At 40.0% G+C, this 24,463-nt stretch overlaps 1 protein-coding gene across 9 annotated transcripts in view; it reads right to left on the bottom strand.

Moving 5' to 3' along the window:
• Positions 1-24,463, bottom strand: part of ELAVL4 (ELAV like RNA binding protein 4) — a 154,857-nt gene that overhangs the window by 64,595 nt on the left and 65,799 nt on the right. For 3 of the 9 annotated variants that reach the window (XM_032639146.1, XM_032639175.1, XM_032639214.1), the window contains exon 1: positions 19,970-20,101. The exons of 3 other annotated variants lie outside the window; for them this stretch is intronic. In XM_032639146.1, the coding sequence (XP_032495037.1) occupies positions 19,970-19,993 (24 nt within the window). In that variant the 5' untranslated portion in view covers positions 19,994-20,101. Of the gene's footprint in view, positions 1-19,969; positions 20,102-20,741; positions 21,023-23,559; positions 23,717-24,463 lie in introns of those variants that run through there. 3 more of the 9 variants (XM_032639165.1, XM_032639195.1, XM_032639135.1) reach the window with 2 other exon arrangements.

Here is a 24,463-nt window from a genome sequence, read left to right as displayed (position 1 = left end):
GTAAATAAGTAATTATTATATAATGTCATAAATATGGTAATGGAGAAGCACATACAAAGTGCCTAGCAAAGTCCCTGCCTGGAATATGGCAAAGGCTCAATAAACGGAGATCCTGTTTGGTTTACACAGGAAAATGTCTAGGCAAGCAATTACCACGAAGTCCGTCCCATACTGCCAACAGTTAGCACACAATAAATGGTAATAGGTATCTCCACGTACTTTACTTCACTTAATTCTCCCACAATTTTGCAAAGTAGGTAATTGTCACTCCTCTCATTTACAGCTGAGGAAACTGAGGCTTGAAGAAGTGAAGTCACTTTACACATGATGGAGAAATGAGGCTTCAGGCAGTGTCCACTGTCACTCAGCCAGAACCGCAACTTGAACTCAAGTCTGAAACCAAATTCTGTGCCCTTCCCTAAACCTCCACGTCTGAGGAAACAATTCCTATCAGCATAAAATGCAACCCAGTAGTCTCAGAGAAAGTAAATGATCTAATCCGATTAAAAACATTCTAGGCTATGTGTCTGCTATTAGTCAGTAAATACTGCCAAATAAATTGTTGTTACTGGAAAGATCTTAATTCAAAATTCTACGTGGTATAATGGAAAGAGCATGAGGTTTGGAGTCTATCTGATCTGGGTTTGAAAACCAGCTCCAGCCTTGACCTTGGCTCAGCCACTTAAGACTCTCTGAGGTGCAATTCAAATTTACTCATCTGAAAAATGCGAACAATTTTCTGTCCGCCTTGCAGGGTTACTGTGAAGATTGAAAATAACAAATTTAAGGCATTGGACTCAGAGCTCAGCACACAGTAAGCACTTAATACATGTTCATTCTCCTGGTCCAAAACATAACATACTGAAAATATGTGCCCATTAAAATGTGTTGCAGGTGGCAAAGTTGACTAATCTGAGAGCTGGTACGATTTATCCCTGGAATTTAATTTCTGAAATAGAAAAGAACACTTAAAAACGTTACTACTCATCACCATGTCGATGGCTACTTCCATTTTCAAAATGCTTCACAAACATTAACTAATAAGTTCTCACAGTAATACCAGTCAGGAAAATATAGAGCAAAGGAGGAGAGATTAAGTGAACTTGAAAAAAAAAGAATAATGAAAGCACCATTTTTAACACTTACAGACAATTTCTGGTACAGTTTCCTCTTTTAAAAAACTCTCTACTGTGAATGGGTTAAAGTTAGATACTTCAAATGCAATAAGCAGTCATTAGGGTTTCTGATTTCTCAAAATGAAAACCCTCTTGTTTTCACAGGATATTTCAGGAAATCGACACACTGCTCTGTATACTGAATATGGAGGGCATTCCTGGCTTTCCACATGGACCTGCTCAGGGTGAGAGAGTGGGGGTATTCTTGGTCCACTTGGATGGCTCCTCCCTCCTGTGGACCCCAAGGGGCAGCTACATGGACCAAATACCCTTCAGGAGGATTTTCCAGGCCACCGTCGGAAAGGCGTGGTGGCAAGTGCAGAGATAACACAGCAAGTGTCATCTCCCTGCAGAAACGAGACGAACCCTTACAAAGCCACTGGAAAGAATTCATTAAATCACATGCTAGATGCAGGGGAATTTGTAAGCACAGTCACACCCAACACCCCTTTTAATCTTCATGAAGATCCTCAGAGATGGATGGGTTATGTCCTCCTTCCACCCACCACTTGCATTTTATAGGTGAGCAAACTAAGAGTCAAGGAGAAGACGGAGGGTAGAATGACTAGCCCCTGCTCACAATGTTCAGAGTTGGGATTGGAAATGGGGTCTTCCTGTTACTGACTCCCATCTTCCTCCCTTACCCACCATAACCTCCACAAGCCCTTAGAAAGCTCACTCTGCGGCCAGCAATGACAAACCAGAGCACACTGTGTTCTCTCTCATGCCACACTCTGCAAAACACTCTTGCTGGCCCGGAAGGCCCTCCTCTCTCATCAACAGGCCTAACACAACCTTCCTCAGCACCCCATCACGGCTCCCTCCTCTCTCCCTTGTACACACTTCTAACACGGACATTTAGCACATAGCATCGGGACTCTCCATCTTCCTATCTCTCTCTATCACTGGACTGTGAGCTCCTTGAGGACAGGGACTGTGTTTGATTCATTTGTAACCCCAGGGACCAGCTCCAGGTTTTGTTGGTAGAATAAACGAGTGAATGGATGGCTCTCTGCTCTCCGTAGTGAAATCTGCTTTCCTTGCTCTGTTCCCCACCATTCAGCTCTTATCATAAACCTCTCTCATCTCTCTTTCTCTCCTCTTCAAAATCAATTTAAAAGTAGGAGCACTTTCATCTTCTAAAGCTATATGTACTTATCATTATTGTTTCCCTCACCTTCTTTCAAACTGTCTCAAAAGACTGTATTTTTAAGGCCAGGGATCTTCCATTTTCTGTGTAAGGCCATCTTCACAGCCTCTGTTTCTTCACCTCCAGATTCCTTTGACCTCTGATTTCCTCTGTTTCAGGCCTAAACTCATATTTCATTTTCACTTTGGGTTTGAATCTGGCTAAAGTCTGGCGATTAAGAGCCCAGAGAACATTTCCACCTGTGAGAGTTTCTACATGTCACACAAGCCAAAGCCAAAGCCAAGGGGGCTTCTTAAGATTTTGCTGCAACAGCTGTCAGAGGCTGGCATGCCGGCCACGTTATTTTTTTTTAAACAAATGAGAGACTACATTATCATGTAATTACTTCTACATCCATTCAAATCAAATCAATTCAAATACTTACCTATTGCATAGCATAATGGTTAAGAACACAGGCACCAGAGCCTGAATGCCCAGGTTCAAATCCCTGTTGTGCTGTGTGACCTTGGGCATGTTACTTAACAGTCCTATGTCTCAGTTTTCTCAATATTGGTAGAGTTCACAGGAATGTGGCAAAGATTAAATATTTTATTATTATTAGATAATTGAGTTCCAGGGCATTTGATACCTGCCCTCTAGGAATTCAGGTCTTGAGCGATTAGCAGATAGATCTGTAAACAAAGTTCCAAAATGCAATAAGGCAAGTGCCCTACTCTGAATGCCTCCTGCTGTATGTCCCTTCCGTGTTATGTCCCCTCCATGTCTTTGCATGTGTGCTCTCTCTCCCCGCAACTAAAATGCTTTTCCCACCATCATCTAAATAACCCTGCCATTTTGCAAAATTCAGTTGAAGCCAGCCTCCCTGACCCACACAATCTTGGGAACCTCCTCTCTGTCCTCTGTTGTGATACTCACCACCCTGCATTCAGTCACAGTCTACCTGCCTGTCTCTCCAAGGACTAGGAGCTTCTTGAGAGCAGGGCCTGAATTTTGCTTGACTTCCTGCTCCCAGCGTGCAGCACAGAGAAAGAATTCAAGCAAAGCCCACTAAATGAATCGGTCATCAGAAGCAGGGGTAGGGTGTTAGGAGAGTTTAGAGGGAGACAGCACAAGGACGTCAGAAGAGACTTCCTTTTCCCCAACTCACCAGACTGCAGTGTGCTGAGAAAACCGTAAGAGGAACGTGTAGTTCTATATTTTTAAATCCTTTTCTTAAGCCTTTTCTTCACTCCTCCTGCTCTGTTTATTTTAGATGAGTGCAGGCATCAAACTCAAAACAAATGTGAACTAATGGCCAGGGGGGTCAAATAAATTCTCTGAGAATCACGATACTAACATGCCACTAACCACAAGAGGAGGAAAATATTTAGGGCTTCATCCAGTGCTCTGCACAAAAGGTGTGCTATCGAATGCGCAGACAAGGATTCTTCTACTGTTAAAAGTCTTGAACGGAGAGTTTGCTTTAAGTAACTTTAAGTCTACACATTGCTAACAAAAACAAAGGCGCTTTGGGATAAGAATAAGCTGTATCTCTCTCTTTTTTAATCTTAAGATTTTAATCTAATTTTATGCAATAGTATACACGATGGAGAGAGCAAATAAAAATATATAGAGGGTTCTATCTATATTGTAGAACTAATATTCTTCAGTTGCTCACACTGGGGCATCAAGTAGATTTATTTATAATTCCCGTTAGAATAGGATCCTTTGCCTGAACGTGTTTGACCTACGACAACACACATTTATAAGTGCTTAAACTTAAAACTAGAAAGTAGCAGAATCAAGAACTGAACTCAGGATTTCAGATCCCAAAGCCCTTTTATCAAGTGTCTTTCTTCACAGAGCCTCAGGCCTCTAAGGGCCTGTGACTCCAGGAGGATGCAGCCAACACAGCTTTGTGACAGAGACTGGCTGTTCCAGTCTCCACCATACTGATTTGGAGCAAATCAAATCTTATTTTCCTCTGGTGTCCACAATCCTTCTGAGATGATATATCCTCGGTTTTGAGGTTACCTGCTCTCGTTTTTGAAGGTTATACAATGGGAAGGAGCTCACATATTTTAGTCTAAGTCTCCCCCTGTGAGCCCCGCAATAAACAACCGATACATAAAATGCACACCCTGAGGGGACTGAACTTAATAAAAAAAATTCTTCTTTATTAAAAGCCTACTACATAGCCAGGCTCTGAACCAGGCTCTTTACATATGCTAACAATTAATCCTCTGAACAAGCCACTTAAGTAGGTATTATTAACCCCATTTTATAGACAAACTGAGGCTCAGACAAGTTAGTGACTTTACAAGACCCCACTACAAGTAAGCAGGGAAGGAAAAAACCCTTGATTTCTCTGACTCCCAAGCTCGTGCTCTTGACCACTATAATGCTCTTACGAACATGAAGAATCCTATGATAGTGTCAATGACTACTGCACTTTTTAGGTCCAGGCTCCTGCAAAGAGCTATCAGGAGATCTTACAAAATTATTTGACAATACATCCCAGCTGACCCTGTCTTTAGCTGAATGATTGGCCAAAACGTCCTTCTGATCATTTCAGGACATTTTATTCCATTTTACAGCCTCAAGTGTAGGGAAAGAGAGTGGAGTCTCTCCCCTATAGACTGGAGACCCCCTGGCCTATTTATGAGTTCTCTATGTTGGGTTTTCCTGAGGCCCAGACACCTCAACCTAATCATTTAATTTCCTGCCACCCCAGGGATGACCACCCCACACTGAGTGCAGGTAAGGCGAGCCTGTCATCCCAAGAATCAGCATCTGGACATGTAAAGCCCAGCCTTTCAGAGCAGGGCATGGACTGCTCCACCTCGCCAAGCAGAAGCAAGACATTGGCTGAACTGTTGTGTCCTCCCTGTGTGTCCACAAACACGTGCTCGTTAGTGCCACTCTCCATTACCTGTATTTTTAAAATAGCATTCCAGTGCTCGCTTCAGCAGCATATATACTAAAATAGCATTTCATTATGTGAACTAAGATATCACAAAATATGTATTATCTAGTAATATCCACTTATTTATTTACTCTGTTGTCTGTCTTCCCTCTGTAAGACGAAAGCTCCATGATGGAATGTCTTAGTCACCACTGTATCTCCAGCACCTAGACCAGTATCTGGCCTATAGCAGGCACTAAACAAATATTTGAAGAATGGGACAAAAATTAATATTGTATGATAATAATAATGATCATTAACACTTTATATGCTGAACACTGTTTTTAATCCTTAATATACATTGGTCCATCAAATCCTCACAAGAACCCTAGTTTAAAGATGAAGAAATGGAGGCACAGGGAGGGTAAGTGATTTGCCCAAGGTCACAGCTGGTAAAGCCAGGATTTGAACCCTGGCAATCTTGATCAAAAGTCCCACTAGGCTAAATGGTCCTTATTAATATTAATAACCACTAGGCTAAATGCCTCTTTTTAGTCCCCACCTTTTAAGAGGTGAGTAGTAGATACAGGGAGACAGAACATGGGCTTTGGAATCAAACAGAGTAGGCTTGGAATTCCAAGTCTGACGTTTCCTAGCCATGTGACCTTGTGTAAGTTATGTAAGCTACATGGTGCTCTTTCTTCAAAATGGGAATAAAAATACCTGCTTCCTAGAATTGTTGCGAGGTTTAATGAGATAACCTAAGTAAAGTTCTTTTGCAAAGTCTGACACGTACACAATAAAGGGCTGCCATTATTGTGATATATCGTTGTTAACTGTGTGGTACAGAGAGCAAGTGACAAAGGAATCTAGAGGAAAGAAGAATTACTGAGGAATCACAGGTGAGTCACGGTGCTCAGGAAAAGTTTCACGTAAACAGACATACTCAAGACCTTCAACTTAAAAGTCACAGACTGTGGTTGGTAAGCAACAGGAGTGTCAAAACCAGTCTTCTTGATAAGGGGGCTTTGGGTCCGACACATCTCTCATAGGCTAGAGGTTAACAGCACACCTGGTAAGAACCCATTTATGGACAATCTAACAGACATCCAACTATATCACTCAGTTAACAATTAATTACTGAGCACCTACTGAGCCAGGAAGAGAGATAAACCCAGTCCTGACTGTTGAGGTGGTGGTAAAACAGACAAATCAACAATTGATTATACCATGTGGAAGACCAATGATGGAAGGATGCCACAGTGCTAACAGAGGAGCTCTAACCCTGCATCACTCAGACAATCTTTCCTGGATGAGAAGTCGCCTCCGATTTGTCTCATGAAGTCAGGTAAAGAAAAGCAGAAGTATGTTTTGAGACCCAGGGATCGTTTGGGCATAAGTACAGAAGAGCATGGCGCAGTTCCACAGTGGAGGATGAACGGAAGGCAGAGAGCTGCAGGATGGGAGGCTGGAAAGGAGGGCAGGGGCCAGGCCATGGAGGGTCTTCTGGGCCTGGTGAAGGTGGCAGGGCTTGGTCCTGAGCCATTAATCTAAAGTAGCCATCTCTGCGATCGCATCTCAACTCTGTGCCGGTAGCAATACACTGGTTCCCCGTGAAATGCGAACAAAACAGCACTGAGAAACAGAAAGAATACATTATTTTTTTAGGCTCCCTGCCGAATTTTCTTTGGGGCCCTATTTTCTTCCTGAATAGATCACAGGCATTTTTAGCACTAGTGTAGTTTATCACCACCTCATGAGACTGTTCCCCCTTTGTGCGCTAAAGTCATTTTAAACTCAACTCTGTTCAGCAAAGGTTATTCTCCCTTCCCCAGCACAGTACTTGAACAACTTGGTAAATATTTGCTGAATTGGGCTGCATTCATTGAGTGACAACTATATAAGGTAACACTGTACCACTGGGCAAGGCTGGGTTCCAGGGGGAGGAGGGGATAAGAAGATGACTGTCACAGCACCCTCAATAAACTTGAACTTCTAACGATGCAAATGAGGCATGCATGACCATAACATGCACGCAAAAGCAGACTGCAGGGTGTTGCGTTCTTTCAGTGGTGGCCTATTCACATGGTGGGAGTCCGAATCCTACTCTCACAGCACTTTCACCAGATACTCAGTTCTTTGAGGGCAGTGGGCTATGTCTCCTTTACTAAGGCCTCAGAGACCACCAAATGGTAAGTGCTTAGTAAATATTTATCAAATGGATCTATTTAATCCTCACAACAACGCTGAGAGGGATAAATATTTTGCAGATGTGGAAACTGAGGCTCAAAGAGGTAATGTGACTTGCTTGAGGTTATAAGGTTAGTAAGTGGTATAGTAAAATTAACAACAACAATTATTTTGTTATTTTAAATTCTAAGGAAGGCTACCCTTCAATTATCATTCTCCAAATGTCTCTGTCACAGGATTCTCTTTTTATACTAAAATGGAAAAAGTTCTCTCTGCCTGAATGAAACCTGAAGTTTATAATTTGAGTTCTTGAACTCCAGTTGGCTTTCCTTGCTGCCATTCTAGGAATTCCAAAAGGCACTGAATGGCTCTAGGACAGATAGATCTGCCACTTTGCAGGTAAAGACGCTCTTTACCACAAAGCTTCCCCAGTATTGTCCCATTCTCTCCCCAGTCACCAGGTAAGAATTAATCCAATTTCAATTCAGCTTAATAAATCTTTACTGAATACCTACTATTTTCCAGGCACTTTTCTCAGTACTTCCAAAAATAAAATACTTAGTATGAGAGTCTTTGTGCCTGTCCTCTTATGATTAAATCACATTTTACTTACTTTCATGCACAGAAAAATCTCAAGGGCAGGTAGTAAACCCTCAAGGGTAAAGACCAATTGACCCACCTATCTTTGTAGAGAAGTACACTGCTAATACATAGCAGGCATCTTAATACATCTTCATGGAACTTTAAAATCTTGCTCTGGAAGTAGACCTGGGTTCAAATCGAATCCCTGCCCAATCAATTATTGGCTATATAACTTTAATTTACTTTCCAAAACCTCAGTTAGCTCATCCATAAAACAGGAAAATTAACATTTACCTTTTAAGGTTGTTCTAAGGATTAAAAGGGATGCTGTCTGACAGTGCCTGACTCATAGTAAGAGCTCAACAAATGAAAGCTTATTTCATTATTTCTAGTCTCACATCTAGGTCACCTCCACTACTTATTACTGTCATCATTATCATTACTTTGCAGGTTCAGCTAAAATAGCTCGACAAAGGAATGAGATTTGCTAGTTAATAAATATTGTAATTAATAGAAAGCCCCAACATATATCATGCAGACATTAACTTTCAAAGATTTAGAATACAATGTTCCACATTAAATCTAAAATAATCAGAAGTCATCCTTTCTTTAATAATTTGGAAAATACTAGAGAACTTGCATTGCATAGCTCTGAAAAAAGTTGACTGGTTTTTTTCCCTTTGGATAATTCAGAGATCATTATCATCTAGAACAGTGTTTTACTAACCATGATCCAACAAAGTAAAAAGAATTAAGTAGTATATTGAACACAGCAACTTCATATCACAACTCAGAACATAGGTAACTGAAAGAAAAGTTTCATGAAATAATGCCCTTACTAAGTACCAGCCACTGAAATTTTCATTTCTATTTCATTTGTTGTTTTAATTTTTAAAAATTCTGGTCAAGACTCAGTAAAACAATTTTAGGCAAACTAGAACTTAGTAATTTAACTAATATTGTTATCCTGTCTGTTCAAGTGTATTAAGGACATAGCTTAACTAATCCTCCCATCAAGCTATGAAGTTGTATTAATTCTATTTTACATATTAAGAAACTGAAACACAGAAAGGTCAGGTGACTTGGACTAAATAGACTCCCACAAATTGATGACAGATCCAAGATTCACAAGTTTTCTAACTCTGCAATTCAGACTCTTTAAAAATATTATGATAATTCAACAAACATTTATTGTACCTATCACGTGCCCAACATTGAAATAAGAGAGCATTTGACGTGATCTCCACCCTCCAGGGCTCCCAGACTACCAGAGGAGACAAGCATGCCTTGGCACATGCACTTGGAAGTCTGAAGCGGGTACTTTTCTATTCTGGAGGAAATCAGTTTATTCCAAAACCACCACCATCCGCTCTCTGGCCACACATCCCACAAAATGAGCACTGGTACCTGTTGATGAGAGAATGCAGCAAACTCCTCTAATGGCACATTTCTTTATGATCTGAAATAAAGTTGATATTTCCCCTCCTACTGCTCTTTGGCATTGTAACCCTAAAAGCAATTCTCAGCGTGACTGTACCAATGAGTAGTATCATCATAACGTCACACCGTGACCAGAAGAGTGCTTTAACGCCGATTCCCTCTAAATAACCAATATCCATTTTAGAAGCATCTTTATGGTGACTTCAACCTCTAAGAAATCATGATTAAATAAAGACAGGTCTTGACCCTGCTAAACCATCAGGAAACTCTAGTTTTCTGATCTAAGACATTGCATAGCTACCAATTAAAGTCAAAACCAAGTCAAAACACCCGAACCACCTTAAACCATAGCTTTTACCCGTCTCTCTAGCTTCACCTTTACACATCCTATGCTGCACTCATACCAGACTACTTATTCTTTAAGTAATTTCCCACCTCTGTGCTTTTACTCATACTCTTCCCTCCACACGGAATCCCCTTTGTCCTAATTCTTCTGCCTATCCATCTTTCCTGGCTCCACTCCAATGGCATTTCCTCCAACAACAGTGAATGTCTCCCTCTTGTGCACATTGTACCTCCTCTGCTGAGACAATTTTCACATTCTGTCATGTCCTTACCCACTATATTAGAGTATGTTTAAAATACTGTGACATTCCAGGAGGCACCTAGAGTCTGGTTTATATGCAATAGACACACAATTGTGTTTGCTGATTCCACACTGAAAAACTTGATCTGAAAAAGGAATCGCTCCCCCTCGCTCCCCGAGAAGTAAACTTTGGCCAAGCTGGATGTATTCCCAAACACTCTGGATCTAGGACTGCTGATATTGCTAACTATGTAACCTAAGGCAGGCGGCCGAGCTTTATTTTCTATAAAAAGGGGTTAACAGTCCCCGCCCTAACTACATTAAAGAGATTAAGCGGCCATCACAGGGTCAAAATTATGCAATGTTAAGTGAATATGAGAAATGATCTCCATAGTCACAGATCCATTACAGCAAAACTGTGCTGAGAACAGCTGACGTTCTAGAAATGCAAACTTGCTCCTCTATTCTTGAACAACTGATAGTTCAGGAGCAGTACTGTTAAGATTATACCAACTGCAAGTCCGTGTCTCCAAAGTTCACCTGTTCAAGAGTTCTTATTAAAGCTCTTCTAAGCTAGAAGTCTTTTTTTATCTTCTTGCAGATAACCTTAAGCCAGAGGTATAAAGCAAGAAGGAACTGAGATTCAAATATGGGCTTAAATATGGGTCACTTTTAAATAATGCAAACCCTTATCTGGCAAGGAGATCCTAAGAATATCTACCTGCTACTTCCCTGTCCATTCACCTGCTCAAATCACTCACCCAATCATCTCTTTTTGGTCTTGCATGAATAGGTATGAGATTTCCCTAGGACAAAATATGTGAAAAGGTCTTCTACCTTCTCAAATTTAAGCCCCTTTCTTCCACAGATATATTTCTGCCCATATAAACACAGTCTAAAAATCAACTGAATTCTTCCAGAGAGCTTGCATACCACATACAAGGCTGCTTACAAAATCCTTTGATGAATCTTGCTGAAGCCTTGAAACAGATACATGTGGAAAGAGAAAAAGTTCAACTGTCTGTCTGTTTCACAGTAAAGGGTCTTTTTCATAAAAACACAGGACCTGCAAAATGGCACCTGGGGGATCAGATCAATTTATAATCCCTTCCCCTAGTTTTAAGTATTAAATTGAAGGAAAGAAAATTGCTCCCTTCACATCCTTCCTATGATCATATGAAGTGGAATTCAAAATCCACGACACTAAAACAGTAGTCTAAGGTTATGTTTTCAGTTTAATTCTTGAATCCTCGGAAGGGACTACTTGTGTTATTTCTTCATGCTCACTGGTGACAGCAACAGGTCCCAATTTAAAACAGTTTGTGAATTTATTATGTGCCTATTTATTCCCCCTTCAGAACCTTGGGAAAGGTATAAACTAAATTAGGCTTGGCCTAACACCAGTCCTGACACCACCCATACCCCTTCCCATGTGTGTGTGATCAACAACTATGTCAAGGCCTTTGGGGTGATTTTCCTCCTTTCTCTTTTCTTCCTTTAAATGGGAGGCTAATAAATTGAGGGCCAGCATTCCGCTCCCATCTCCCACACCTCTCAGTCAATCCAATCACTTCTAGAGCTGTTTATACTGCCAAAGCCATCTATCATCTTGCCTCACCAAGCAGGAGAAGAAAAACTGATGGCAAGTTAGAAAAACCTCATTAAGCCGGTTTCTACCTCAACCTCTTCCCCACTCCTTGAGAAACAGAATTTCAGAATTCAGCCTACTGGGGAAAAGAGGGATAGAGGGAAAAAAAGCTGATGTGGTGAAGGGGAAAAATAGGTCCAAAGTAAGTTGGTTTCGGTGCCAAAGTCAAATAACTCACTCACTCACCCTATCTATCTATCTTAGACAACAAAGATGAGACCATATCAATTAACCTTAACTTCTTTTTATTTTCTTTCTGGATGAGTTATGAAGTTCCTAACAGACTCTATCAAGAAATGGGAAAACAGCATCAATTAATTTTATGTTCACCCTTTTTCTAATGACTAAATCCCGAGTTAATTCGAACTCCAAAGGAGATCATGGATGTACCTTGCAAAAACATAGGAGAATATAGAAAACTTAATAAAGTCACACAATTCCAGGGAAGAACTGAGGGCTTGTCTATGTTTAAAAACCACTGTGTGTCAAACACAACCCCCATCCCCATGAGTTCTGGGGAGAGGATGGAGACCGTGAGGGTAGCATGCAATGTCACTTCTCCCCAGGACATCTGGCACGGAGGATAGAATGACTACAGACTGAAAGAGAGTGAATGTCCTCTAGGCACCTTTAATTTTCAACTCTTGTATGTGACTGGTGCCTTCAAATACTGTTTCTCATCTGATCTTCACAGAACCCCTGTGAGTCAGGCATTATCATTCCCATCTTAAAGATGAGGTAACTGAGGCTCAGAAAGCTCAAGTACCTCATCCGAGATCACCTTATTACTATTCGGAAAAGTCAGGATTCTAACCCAAGTTCACCTGACTCAAGTCCTTTGCACGTCCTGGTTTCTTAAGACAAAGAGCAATCTTTCCAGAGGCTTGCCCGTACAGGCGCCCTGTGAAGGTCCTCCGAGCCCAAGGCAGGCTTGTGGTTCCCTGGCCTCTGCTAACAAGAACATGGGAATAGTGGTATCTAGTTAGAAACAAATCTAATTTTTCTACACGTGCACCAGTTGATGTAATATGTTTTTAGTCCCATCTGTACACTGGCCCTCTGGTTTCTAATCACAATAACCAGGTTGGTTTCGGGTCTGGAAACTTTTCTACCACAGAGACAATTAAAATATAATCAAGCTAGAAAGTTATCCTTCCCCAAAGCCACCTAAAACAGAGCAACTCCAAAATAAAACCAATTTACATATTTTAGCCCAAATTAAAAAGTAAAAGCTAAGGATTCCCTTTTAATATCCTGAATAATAAATGAATATTTATGTAAAGCTTCCTTTGGGGAACAGTTACTATAGGACAACTTTCCCAATACTATTCATAAATATCACTTTTGTTTTAGTGTAACAGTAAGAATGTGGACTTGTGGGAATTGTACTGTCTGTACCCAGTGCATCAACATAGATAATTAATATTGAAGACATGTACAATATCCAGAATTTTAGATGTGTGGTTGGCTGTATTACAAAAAGTAACATAAGAAAAGATGAGTCAAATCTGGTCAAAATCACAAATTACAGGGACTTAGTCGGTTACTCCATTTTAAGTGAGCACTTTCCTAATGAAAGTTTCATTAGTAAAGATTGCAAGTTCTCAGGCTTTCCACTACAGACTTTTAAATAGCACTTAGAGCTAAAGTTTATCATTAAAGCTGTATTCACTACTGTTGTATCTTCAAAGGGGGCACTAGAAGAAAAAGTTCAACTCAGTTATTTTTCATATACAAATTAGAAAGCAAAACTCTAAAGGGTTTAGACTGGCAGCTTAGGAAAACACAGGTGACTTGAGAAGCCATTACTGATACTTCCCAGGGCACATCGGGGGTCATGGCTGTCTATCTATACCACACACGTATACACACTGCACACAGTATCTAGGTATGTATGACAAAGTAACTCTCCACTAGCAAATGTCAAGTTTGCACAGGGGTTATATCAACTGTACTTCTATACAGCTAAAAAAAGTTTGCACAGGGGTATGCCAAGGAGGTCACTATCTTCTCAAATTGTCACTGGAGAGTAACATGGGAAAAGTTATTCTAAGAGTCATCTCTGTCAGAAGCAAGGCATTCTTATTTCTGTAAAATTAACAGGTTACCTAGCCAAGCTCCATGGGCAGCTGACGGCGGATAGACAAGTTCTTTCCAACTGTCCAAACTTTACCTTTTCCTAAGAGTGAAATCTGGATACATGGAACCTTATAGACAAAAATGCCCAGAATAGCTTTTATTTCTATCTTTTAGAGTCATGCATAGACTCTTATAAATACAAAAGAAAAAACACTAATGTACTTGAATGCTTCAACAGATCTTTTCCCATAATTTGACATAAACCTCATTGAATGACGTCCAACCTTAAAATCCCTCACCCAATTTTATCCCTACAGAGATTTAGCCTCTAATATATCTTTTGATTAGTGTCAGAAGAAATGGTGACTTTGAGTTCCGTGTTTCAAAGAAATGCACATAGTAAGTCTTCAACAAATATTTCTTCATCCAACAACAAATGATAGCCATCCTCCACTATGAACACAGTTGGCAAAATAACGTCAAGGGCTACTTGTTCCAAGAAAGTAGACAATAGAAGGTTTAACTGACTCAGAATGAGCAGGAGTAGATTCAATGCCACAAAGTGCAAAACAAGAGGAAACCTCCACGCTGTGGTGTGTTTTTCAGAATTCGCCATCTTGACTGGAATTGTTTCTCTGCTTCCTCATATCCTGCAAAAAGAACTAAACCTCTTATAGAAAAAATACTTATGAATTACTACATTTTTATAGCTTCAAAATGAATAATTAAGAAGTGAACTTTGATTTTAAATGTTATTTTCAAACCCAGAGTCCAAGGAAAGTTATTTTCAGGAGAGACCTATGACTTGTAATTTTTGTCCATTAAAAAAAAAATCACATATGCTATTTTTGTGTTTTACTTTTGTGGTTAAAAATAAGGCTTTCCAAGAACAACAAAAAACAAAAATTCAAGTACAACAATTACACTGACCTTATTTCTTCAACATTTCACTGCTTTTTCAACCAAAATTTATTTAAGAATTCCTTTATGGCATTCAGCATTTCTTGATCCTTGTACAGGGGGATCCACATTGGGGGGAAAATATTTCTGGTGTTTGATACAATGAAGATGTGAATAACGTTCTTCGCCAAAGCAAAAATGGTCAGTGCTAAAATGGTCTGGCAAAAGGTGAAAATCTCAGGAGTTGGGAGAGGGCACGGGGAGAGACAGAGATAAAGAGACGGGGAGGGGAGAGAGAAAGAGAAAGAGAGAGAGAGAGAGAAAGCCAGCAGCCTATTAGGAGCACTGACCCTGCATAAGTTATTTCTTAATGAATGTACAAGGAACAGCATAAATATTACCACTAAGCAGAGTGGATGTGAACATCCAAAGCAAGCTAGCTGGCTGATTGCTTTCTCATTTTTTGTTCTTTTGTAACAATTTCATTTCCAAAGTGCTTGATTTCTATGGCTGATGCTCCAAAGCTATTGTGAGCACACTGCCTGAATGCTTAATGAACTAAACAACAAAATGGCTCATCTTTGGTGCCCCCAGCTAGCATCCCAAACTGGATATAATTAAAGGTGTGAACAAGCAAGCAAAGAAGTAATGAACCTGCAAAGTCAAGGTTCTGAGAAATTATTGGGCAACCTACACTGCACCAGTTCAGATTTATCACTCATTATCTCTTACACCGGCAAGGTGCAGGTCCACATGTTGGTACCCCTCTCCACTCTTGTCCTCCAGCTTTCTTTCTTCTTTCCACTTCTAGATGGCTAACTTATGACAATTACTGCTAGTGACAACGCCCACCCACCCACAGATCACCTTTCTTTGTACACTTAAAAAGCTGCTGACCTATAAAAAGCCCTCTACCCTTAAAACACAGAGATTTAAAAAATACAAGGATGTTCCTAAAACACACACTCACAAAATGAAGTACGAGAAGCTAACACAGCCACGCTACCTCCTCCTTGTTTTTACCACTGGCTAAAGATTAGGTGCAAATGCTCCCAAAGAAAACAAAATTCTCATTTCACATATACATATATTTTAATTTGAACCCAACCCCTTGATTGACAGGGTAGCTTCTAGTTCACAAATATTGTTATGGATTTACACATTTATGGTTTCTCAAGTGGCAACTAAAGAAGGGTGTTTGGTCTAATGGTCTGTGGGGTCTAGATATATCTTTTTCATGAATTTTTGTATTTTTCTAATAAAGGAACTTGGAATTTGTGAGGAGGAGAAGCCACTTCTTAGGGGAAAACAGCCCAGTTTGGTTTTCTTTCCATTTTTAGATGCGCATATACTTGCAAGTATGTATACACATTTGGTAATACCAAAAGAGGAAAACCTAAGACAGGTGCAGGATTCCAGAAACACAAATGCTTACAATGATACACACACACACACACACACACACACAGACACACACACACACAGTCCCTCTCTCTCACATACACGTATCTATCAAAAGGATAGGAGATGGATAGTGGGCAATAAAAGGTTGACTTCACTTTCAAAAGGGGAATTGGCCAGCTCTGTACAACACGGCCCATCTGCTGGAAAATAGTAAGATAAAAGCTTGAGACTGTTTATGTCCCCTCATACCCCCCAAATTCCCAATGACATTGGGAAAAAATACTGCATTGCAGCATTTGCCAGTGCATACTCATGTGTCTAGCATCCGCTGGCCAACTCACCAACAAATGTACATATTAAGTGTCCAGGCATATAAATTAAGTGCCTGGTGGCCACAGATCATCGAAACTGATGAAGAAATTTGTCAAGGCCAAAGGACTTCTGTCTATGTACAATGTGACCTCTATCAAGACCGCCATTCCTTACTTGCGGTACACACTGATAATTTGTTTCAGCCTTTTTTTAATTAAAATAAGGCATTAAGAAGCCAAGGGCTAACTGAAGCAGCATATCAACATATCTCCTCATGGACGGAGTAGTTTTTGGTCTACATATAGGAGGAGAATCCACCCACAATAAGGAAATAAGAGCAAAGGGAAGAAATCAAACCAAAGAAAAGAACTTGCCCTGAGGAAACCCTTTTCATTGTCAGTGGTAACTCTTATTTGAGTAAAACACCTTGATTCACTTACAAATTCTTTTAGAGATATTAAACACACACACACAAAGCACCATTCATGCAGTGATTTCCAGATTTAAAGTTTCAAATAGATTATCCCCAATAGAAATGCTAAGTTTAAAATATGTGAAGTCTAACATGTCTCAAACCCTATTTCAAGAGTTTTAACACTAAAGCGTGTAGCTCATTTTCTTTCTCTTTCTTTAAAAAAAAATTCTATTGTTATTACCTCACAACAATCTGGACGTCCTCTTATAACAAAATCCTTGAATATGCAAAGGACCAAGGAAGGGCTATAGGGAGAGAAAAAAGTTTTAAGGCTTTGGAAAACTATCAAACAGAAGCAAGCTCATCTATACCTGGCCAGGAGGATGACTTGAATGAATGGCAGTTAGGAATGAATGGAACTGAGATCACAAATGATGGTTAAGTTGCTTGTTAGTTTTTTTAAACGGGATATTAAAATTGTCCTATAAATCAATGATTTTCAAAGAAATTTTTCAGCTATTTCCCCACCTATGTTCATTCAAAATTTTAAATATTAAATGATTTAACTATTATATTTCAATGAGATACAAGAATATTCTGATCATTAAAACTGTGATGTAGCCAGGTGTTTTTCGCAGAAATATTTCCCATCAGATTTTCATTTCTTAATAAATGCACACTCAGCCTTGTGCTTCCGTAAAGAAACACCTCCACATGCAGGTAGTAGGTATTAATATTTTTAAGACAAAGAAGCGAGAAAGGTCAGCAGTAGAACCACGTGTCTTTTTTACAACCCAAGCCAAGGTGACAGTTCCTACAGAAACGATTTTCCCCTTAACTAAAATATGCAGAAAAATTCTCAGAAAAAAATAAATTTGAGATAATCAGAAAACTATTCTAATTTTTAATAACAACATATGTTTACACACTCAAGATATGAGAGTAAGAGGTTCAAGGGTATGACAAAAAATATAAGTTTATTTTTTTTAATACTTCAATAGTCAAAACAAATTTTTAAAATCCCCCGATAAGAAGACAAAACAAAAAGAAGCATCTGCAAGGAAGAAAGAATGGGAGGGGTGCAGAGATCTGCAATGGAGAGAGTAAAAATTAAGAGCACTTTCAATAAAGCCAATTATATTTCCTAACCTTTCAGCATATTCCAGTGTCTTTTAATCTCTCATTCTGGGGCTTAAAATTATCACGTACTTAATTTGTCTCTCCAGAAGAAACCGTAATAGATCATCGTTTCAGTTGTTTCTATGCTACCTTCTATTCACCTAAGTAATATACCTTTCAGTCCTTCTGGTACCCACCATCATGAGAAAAAGAGACTACTAGTAAAGCACACTTTGAGAGAGAAAAAGCAAGAGATGCCTGTCACCCAGTGCACACATGGGTCCCAGACGTTCAGAGACGCTGGAAGAAAAATCAGCTTTTCACTCAGTTTATGCCAAGACCAGGACCAAATGCTGAATGGAAGGCAGTGGTTGCAAGGGTGCAGCCTGACGGATCTTGTGGCTGGAGGCACAGAGAGGGAGGCGAAGCAGAAGACTGGAACAGAGCTTTCCATTTATTATTTTAAAAAGTAATTTCTACCGGGGTATAAAATGAGAGATACAATGAACTCCCCGGAACTGTAGTATCAATATCTGATTTAGGAAAAACACCAATACCACCTAGCACAAGATCATTGCTTAGGGTAAATGTATTCTACCTACATTTCTCCTATGGATATTTGCTGGAAATTTCTAAGAAATCATTTGCAGAACATATCAGCTGTGGGAGTTCACTATTATGCTTCAGTCAACTTCATTCAATATAATTTACATTTTTTTCAAATGGCCTCACAGGATTCCTTGCGATTTTTGCAGCACAATTTCACAGCAGGGAAAAGGAGAAAGAGAGAGAGGGAGAGAGAGAAAAAAAAGCAAGATTCCCTACCTCCCTTCCCCCTCTCCTTCTCTCTCTGTTTTTTAAACCAAAAAAAAAAAAAAACACACACACACAACAGGGGAGACAGAACAGATGCTTAAAAATAGATTTCTAAAAATCACTGTAAACCAGAGTTAGAAATGTAATTAACACCTATTTATAAAGAATAATTAAAGTTGGGCCGGCCACAAAGAACAGCAAAGATAATCAAGGTCCTGTCCCCCCAACCCCCCCCCCCCCCCCCTTTTTTACACTGTTTGCAGTGTGTTCTCATGATAGCCACCTGCTCCCTACCCGGCTTTTCCTCTGTTCGTTTCCCCGGCAACCTTTCATTGGGTTTTCCTCCCAGCTATCGCTTTCAGTTGGGCTGCTCGGTCTAATCTTATTTGTTTTACACCCATCAAAACAAGCAGCCAGACAAAGGCAATCCGCTAAGAATGGGAAAAAGACCACAGCTTTGTTATAACATCTATGCAGAGCGAAAAGTCCTCCCCAGGCTTTTCTAGCAAAAAATAAGTGAGATGGATATGAATTTACAGCCTCCCCCCATACCAAGCTTTGAAACCCTGTGAAAGCTATGGCTAGTGAAATTCAAAGTCAAAGTGGGCACTCGTGGCATCTGATCGTGCCATTTTGTGCCATATCTTCAGGGTCAACATCAGGCAACAGGAGCGGCACTCAAGGAGTTTCCCTGCTTCTTTTTTTTTTTCCAGAAAAAGATGATGCTAAAAATAGATTTACTACTTTGGCAGAAAGGTTTTCTACTTCCCCTTCTACATCCAAAAGTCCTGTTCCACAATTGCATCTGCTGGTACTGAACCTCACCTCCTCCACCCCTCATTCCCAGCCTTCCCCATCACTCCGAGTAGGAGACTGAAAAAAGAAATGTGCCTTTAACTTTAACAGTCGTGCAATTCCGTTGAAAGCTCACAGAGGCGGTGGACACGCCAGCCAACAGCGATGGTGACACTGTGATTGTCAAAAAAGACACCAACCTTGCTTGGCTAAAATGTGTGTTCGATAAAAGAGGCAGTGTGTGTGCCTTGTGTGCGTGCAGTGCCATTATACTTGGAGATGGATTCTGGTTTTCAGAAAAGAGAGACACTAATAAACACACACATACACACACAAACGATCTGCACAGTGATTTACGATGCACAGTCCACCATCCTTATGCGCGCGCACGAACACACACACACACACACACACACACACACACACACACACACACGGCTGGAACCTCCAAGCTGTCTTCCTCTTTTCACTTACCATCTTCAAGCCATTCCACTCCATCTGTGATCAGAAGAAGATGGACCCTCACACAGTGTGTCAAAAGCGGAAAGGAACGTTATGTAAAAGCTGACATTCCTTCTTACAGAGCTGCTGCCCAGAGAAGGAAGCAACAACTCAACACGCCAGGCACCGCTACACATACAAGCCGCCTCCTCTTTTTTATGAGGTCATGACAGGAAACTCTTTGAAATACAAGATGCAGCATTTACTGAAGCCCAAATAAATCACTCTCTTTGCCGTTTTGAATGCGCAGCCCCCCGAAACACAACTGCCCATGTCAACGTTCAGTATTCAGGAGCTGCCTCTCAAGGTTTAAATTTCCAGCACGGAAATGGAGAGATTCCTAAGCCCGCGGCAGCCACCTCGAGCCCCACAAAACCGAGGAGGCACATAGACAAACCCCCTCTCCCTTACAAAAAGAAAATCCTTCTTTTGCCATTATGGTCTCAGGTAATATAACCTATTTCAACAAACCAGCAATTATTTCAGCCCACCTCCCCTTCCCCACCCCCACCTTTATGTTGAAGGGAAAATTGACAATGACCTGTTAAAAATGACAATCTATTTCCCAACTGCTTTTCAATAAAAGGACCTACCCGCACTCTCTACACAAAAGAGATAGTAAATGTAGGAACCAAACAGCAGCAGAGAACTGAAGTCTTGTGCAAGCATAAGACTGGTCAAGGTGGATATGCTTTTCTCCCCTCCAGCGGCACAAACAACAGATTATAAATCTAGTCATACCTACCATAACCATTCTTATTGGCAAATATTGGGTCTCGCAGAGCTTCGACTCTTCTGTTAAAATTTGCAAAGATTTCAGAATATATTTTTAAAATGACTACTATTGTTATATATTTTTAAAGATCCACAAAACACAGTGTGGATGACTGTAAAGTAAATCAATTATTTTGGGGGGGTAGGGGGAGAGAAAGAAAAATAAAAGAAATAAAAGGAGCAGTGAGCTGAAACCCCTGATTCTAGGATGTAGATAAGAACAACTGAACAGAGCCTTGCTGAAATTGGCTCGAAGCTTCCCCTTTTTACATCCATTTATGGGACCATCTGTCAGCTGAAGCCAGGATCTGATTGGCTGGGGAAACGAAGGGAGGCGTTGCAACATCAGGTGCTATTTAAATTAGCTACTGCCAGATTGACGATGTTAATGATTTGGTGACCTCTACAACAACAGAGACCAGATTTCTGAACTGCTTCTTGTGTCTGGTAATTAAGGCCAGGCTGAAGCAACACAGCCATACTTGTATATTTACCTTTTCCTTCCTCCCAGCTCAAAAGTACTGTAACAACTGCAGGTCACTGGCGGCTTGCAAACCTTAACAGTGGGAGTGTTCTCCCTTTCCCCTGTCCTGAGGGCTGTATCACCCCACCCCTCTGACTGAGCGCTTTTCCCTCATAGAATGTTTTCAACCACCTTATCTTTTTCGACAGTTGCTTTCTAGCAAAATGCATATTTAATGACCTGCCTCTGGGCTTAAAGATACAACAAAAGCACTTTAATGTGCTAATATATCTACATTTTAACTTTATCATTCCCCAATATTGCTGATTTTTAGTGAGCCATGCTCCTTCTGCAGCTAATATGGCCAGCGTTTCAAAAGAAAGCAAGTTTGAGATCAGGCTTGCTCTGTTAACTAGGTTCATACAAGTTTGCTTCAGAAAACTACTTCCTAATAAACAAAAAAGAAAAAAAGCTGTGGGGGAGAAGGGGGGCAGCTGTCAGCCTCTACCTTTCTGCCTTCTGCCTGAGCTTTTCAAAACAGAGGATGATGAATGATTTATTTAAATGAATTTATTTCTCAACTTGGATAGGAGCATGATCTGAATTTTTAAAAATCCACTAAAATACATTCTCTCTTTGCTTTCTCTACTGCTTCAGAGAAAGGTAAAACACACTTTTGACAACAGCCTCATTTCATAACCGGTACAGGGTGCTCATCTTGCTTAACTGAACACGTGATTTTGCTTCTCTCCTTCCAAGGATGTCTTTTTCCTTTGGCCTCTTAAAAGACTTGCAAAGAGACATTTAGCAAGTGTGTGGTGATGTATACAGTTTGTCTGCCCATTTTATACATTTCATAACCGCTATGCTACCAAGCCTTCAGTAGTATAGTTTTTTGTTCTAGTTTGGGTTTTGAAGTGGCTTATCTGAGGAGTTTGTGTTTTACTTTAACCCCAAAGGCTAATTTATCATGATTTATCTAATTCATAATTTAGTCAATTTGTTCCTCAATAAATACACAGAGGTAACACATATTACTAAAGACATAATTTATCATAATTTTTCATCTTTGGCTGGAGTCGACAGCGGGATGGGATTGGGCCAACTGGAAATATAGGCCGAAAATCATGCTATGCTCTAGGCTTCAAAGTCCAAGAATAAATGGGTCTGTGAAAAATTATTATAAAAGAAAACAACCTTTACATTAGAAAATTAAAGCTATTTTCTCCAAGCTACTATTTCATGAACACACATACAAATATACATATATATACACACTTTAAAAATACAGATACACCATAAAACAGTATCTGTTGGGTATACAACAGGAGTTATTAGACTTGAATATAAATAAATTCAGCTATTAGAAATGAAAGTACATTAAATAGAAAAGTAGAAATGTTAAAACTATGATCCCATCAAGTGGAACACTACTGAATTAAGTAAACTTTTAAAATAATTTCTTGAACAAATGTATAAAGAGTCCTACAAGTCACAATAGTACTACAGTATCCCTTGAACTGTGTATGAAGGACAAATTCACAGGTTAAGTGCTCTAAAGAGCTCAACATACGTACACAGGGCAGGTACAGGTGCCCCAAATCAACAACAGAAACTCTGAGTACGATCTCACCAATATCAAAATATTGTGAAAAGTAAACATGAACACAATGCTGACTAACACACAAATAAAAACAGCTCATTGGGAACAAAAATATTTACTGTGTCTTTCTCTGGAGGTTTTAAAAGTCGGAATTTCTTAAAAACCCTTTCTTCCACCCATACTAATCTCAGCACACTTAGTGAGCCATAAATTAACATTAGGGATATCAAAAGGTATTCTGGCCAGTTTTCCAAAATAGTAACTGTATATTACAGTATAAACAATTAGCTGGTTTTGCTAGGCTAAAAATCCATGCAGTTTGTATATTGATCACTTTTCCAAAAACCTCCACTCCAAAGCCTTTCAACGGGATCCTCAAACAAATGCACAAATGTCCTCAGAGGCCTTTTCTCTAAAGACAAAGGCAGAATCCTATTGTTGGGAAAAGTCAACCTTATTATTGCGTTTCCAGTAGTACCATTCATCTTTCAGAGTGAGGGGCTGACCGCTACATCAGTGGTGTGACATTTGTAAAGCAACAGATTCTTAACATATTATCTCAAGAATCAGGCAGGCGAGTCTCCCAGTCATGCATGATATTTTTTTTTCCGCCACAATCCTCCACCACCACAGAAAGAAACTTGTCTCACTCAAGCAGCTAAGGCAACCTAAAAATGATATCCCAGAGCTGTGGGGCTGCCAGTGCCGCTGTATCCTTCTTACCATAAATGAGCAGTTTCTTGACTCATTAAAAACAATTTCCCTTAAAAGAAGTAATCTCATATCAGTCAGCCCCTCGCCACCATGCACACATCCCAAAGGTTGCAGATATCTCAGCATCAGTCGCCGGCAGCCAGCTTTCCCACACAGAGTCCAGATGGACTGTACCAGAAGCCAATTCAGCGTTAATAACTACCTACTCCGCGCAGTGGAGAAGCCTTACGTGGCACAATGGGCTAGGAAACAGCAGCCGGCTGAAACTGCAAATAAAAAAAGACAACCAAATTCTCCAAAAGCACTGAAAGGAAGGAACACAAATGGAAGCGTGAATGCTATTTCCTTGACTTCAGTGAGAAGAAAAAGAAAGAAAGAAAGAAAGAAAGAAAGAAAGAGAGAAAGAAAGAAAGAAAGAAAGAAAGAAAGAAAGAAATAGAATCCTTCATAAACACAGGAAAAAAATGAAGGGGGAGGGAAACAGATGCTGCCCAGAAAAAAGTGACAAAATATTACCTCATTATTTAACAAAGCAGCATTAAGCGTCCTGCTGATTTCAAACATCTTGCCACAGATTTTGTTTTAAGAGAAACAGATAGAATCCTTTGCAAATCACTCCGTCTGCAAAGGGTTCTTCAATTTTCTTGCGTGCCACGGAACAGTCAATATATTATTTCCCTAGAGTTCGCACATTAAAACCTCTAGTCAGTGAGCTGAATTTTCCCCTTATCTCACACACAGTAGACGCCTGTTATATGTACTGCTCTCTTTGCAAGAGCAGCCTGCCCCAAACATGGCTGGTGTTTCAACTACTCTTTAAAGTAACAGTTCACTGTATAACCACCAGGTGGGTAGAGTGCACAGATTCAAATGAACCATCTTAAAAGACTTTTTTTTTCCCCTTGGAACAGCT

Source organism: Phocoena sinus, chromosome 1 (assembly GCF_008692025.1).
Source record: "Phocoena sinus isolate mPhoSin1 chromosome 1, mPhoSin1.pri, whole genome shotgun sequence".
In the NCBI taxonomy this organism is placed as follows: domain Eukaryota; kingdom Metazoa; phylum Chordata; class Mammalia; order Artiodactyla; family Phocoenidae; genus Phocoena; species Phocoena sinus.
This window is presented reverse-complemented; position numbering and strand designations above follow the sequence as displayed.